General features: G+C 44.2%; 1 protein-coding gene across 1 annotated transcript; it reads right to left on the reverse strand.

Moving 5' to 3' along the window:
• Positions 1 to 498: 498 nt before the first annotated feature.
• LOC132607903 (uncharacterized) lies at positions 499 to 1,011 on the reverse strand. Its single transcript, XM_060321982.1, has one exon. The coding sequence runs from the start codon at positions 1,009 to 1,011 to the stop codon at positions 499 to 501; it is 513 nt and encodes a 170-aa protein (XP_060177965.1).
• Positions 1,012 to 1,573: the final 562 nt, after the last annotated feature.

Consider the following 1,573-nt stretch of genomic DNA (forward strand, 5'->3'; position numbering starts at 1 on the left):
CCCATTTACAGCATTGAATAAGTGAAAAATTTTGGAATCTTCTCAAAATTTCTGCCCCAGTTTGAAACTCTGGGTTAGCTGACTCGTTGTAGTGGATTGATGACGCGAATTTTTGAGATCTTCTCAAAAATTCTGCCCCAATTGGGCATGTGGCAGTCCTTGCGACCTTTATGAAGTCCTATCTTTGAGGCTTCCTAGGGGTTCCTTGAGTTTTTCTGTTGGTGCGACCGAGCTCAAAAAGCGCCTATGTATCCTGTCGCAGTAGGAATCAGGTCGAATGTAGCTCGAAATAAAAGTAAATGAGTTTTTGGCTTTCACTAATAATGCGACTGGGTCCCAGATGGACTACGTATGTATCCCACTGTGGGGAAGTCAGGTCATTGCGTAGTTCATATTACACAAGTTGTTCTGTTTCTCCTATTTACTACGAAACGGTCACAAGCAAAAGGAAATAGCTAATATAAGAAAAAGTACTATTACAGACTGAACAACTTGTCTTCATGCATAGTAGCGCTTGATTGCGTCTGATGTGATTGGCTTTGGCCACTCTTGTCCGTCCATTTCTCTCAGTACCACCGCTCTTCCAGAGAGTACTTTGCGAACCACGTAAGGACCTTGCCAGTTGGGATCGAATTTCCCTTTGTATTCAACTTTATATGGGAAAATCCTTTTGAGCACTATCTGCCCAATTTGAAAAAGTCGAGTCTTAACTCGTTTGTTGAAAGCTCTTGCCATCCTTTGTCGGTATAATTGATCGTGGCATACGACAACCATCCTTTTCTCGTCAATTAAAGCCAATTGCTCATACCGAGCTTGGACCCATTCAGCATTGTCCAATTCTGCTTCTCGGATCATCCTTAAGGAAGGTATCTCGACCTCTGCAGGTATAACCGCTTCAGTAGCATAGACTAGCAGGTATGGAGTTGCTCCTGTTGAAGTTCTAGCTGTAGTACGGTATCCCAGTAAAGCATAAGACAATGGCTCGTGCCAACCTTTGTAATTGTCTGTCATTTTCCTTAATATCTTCTTGGTATTCTTGTTGGCTGCTTCTACGGCTCCGTTCATTTGTGGCCGGTAGGCTGTCGAGTTCCGGTGAGTGATCTTGAATTGCTCACAGATATCTTTCATCAGATTGTTGTTCAGGTTGGCCCCATTATCTGTTATGATGGACTGGGGTATGCCGAATCGGCGTATGATACTGTTTCGCACCAAATCGGCTACCACTTTCTTTGTCACTGGCTTATGTGAGGTTGCTTCCACCCAGTTGGTGAAGTAGTCGATGGCGACTAAAATGAATCGATGCCCGTTTGAGGCTGCGGGTTCGATAGGCAACGAAAGGCCCTGGTGAGCTTATAGCATCAAGCTCACTCGGTGGAACCTTGATTAGATCGCAGTGGATTTGGCATTGATGGCACCTTTGCACATATTTGCAGCAATCACTTTCCAAGGCCATCCAATAGTATCCAGCTCGGAGAATCTTCTTGGCCAGTACAAATCCATTCATATGGGATCCACATGTCCCAGTATGTACTTCTTCTAGAAGTTTGGTGGATTCGCTGACATCTACATATCG

This window comes from Lycium barbarum, chromosome 8 (genome assembly GCF_019175385.1).
Source record: "Lycium barbarum isolate Lr01 chromosome 8, ASM1917538v2, whole genome shotgun sequence".
In the NCBI taxonomy this organism is placed as follows: Eukaryota; Viridiplantae; Streptophyta; class Magnoliopsida; order Solanales; family Solanaceae; genus Lycium; species Lycium barbarum.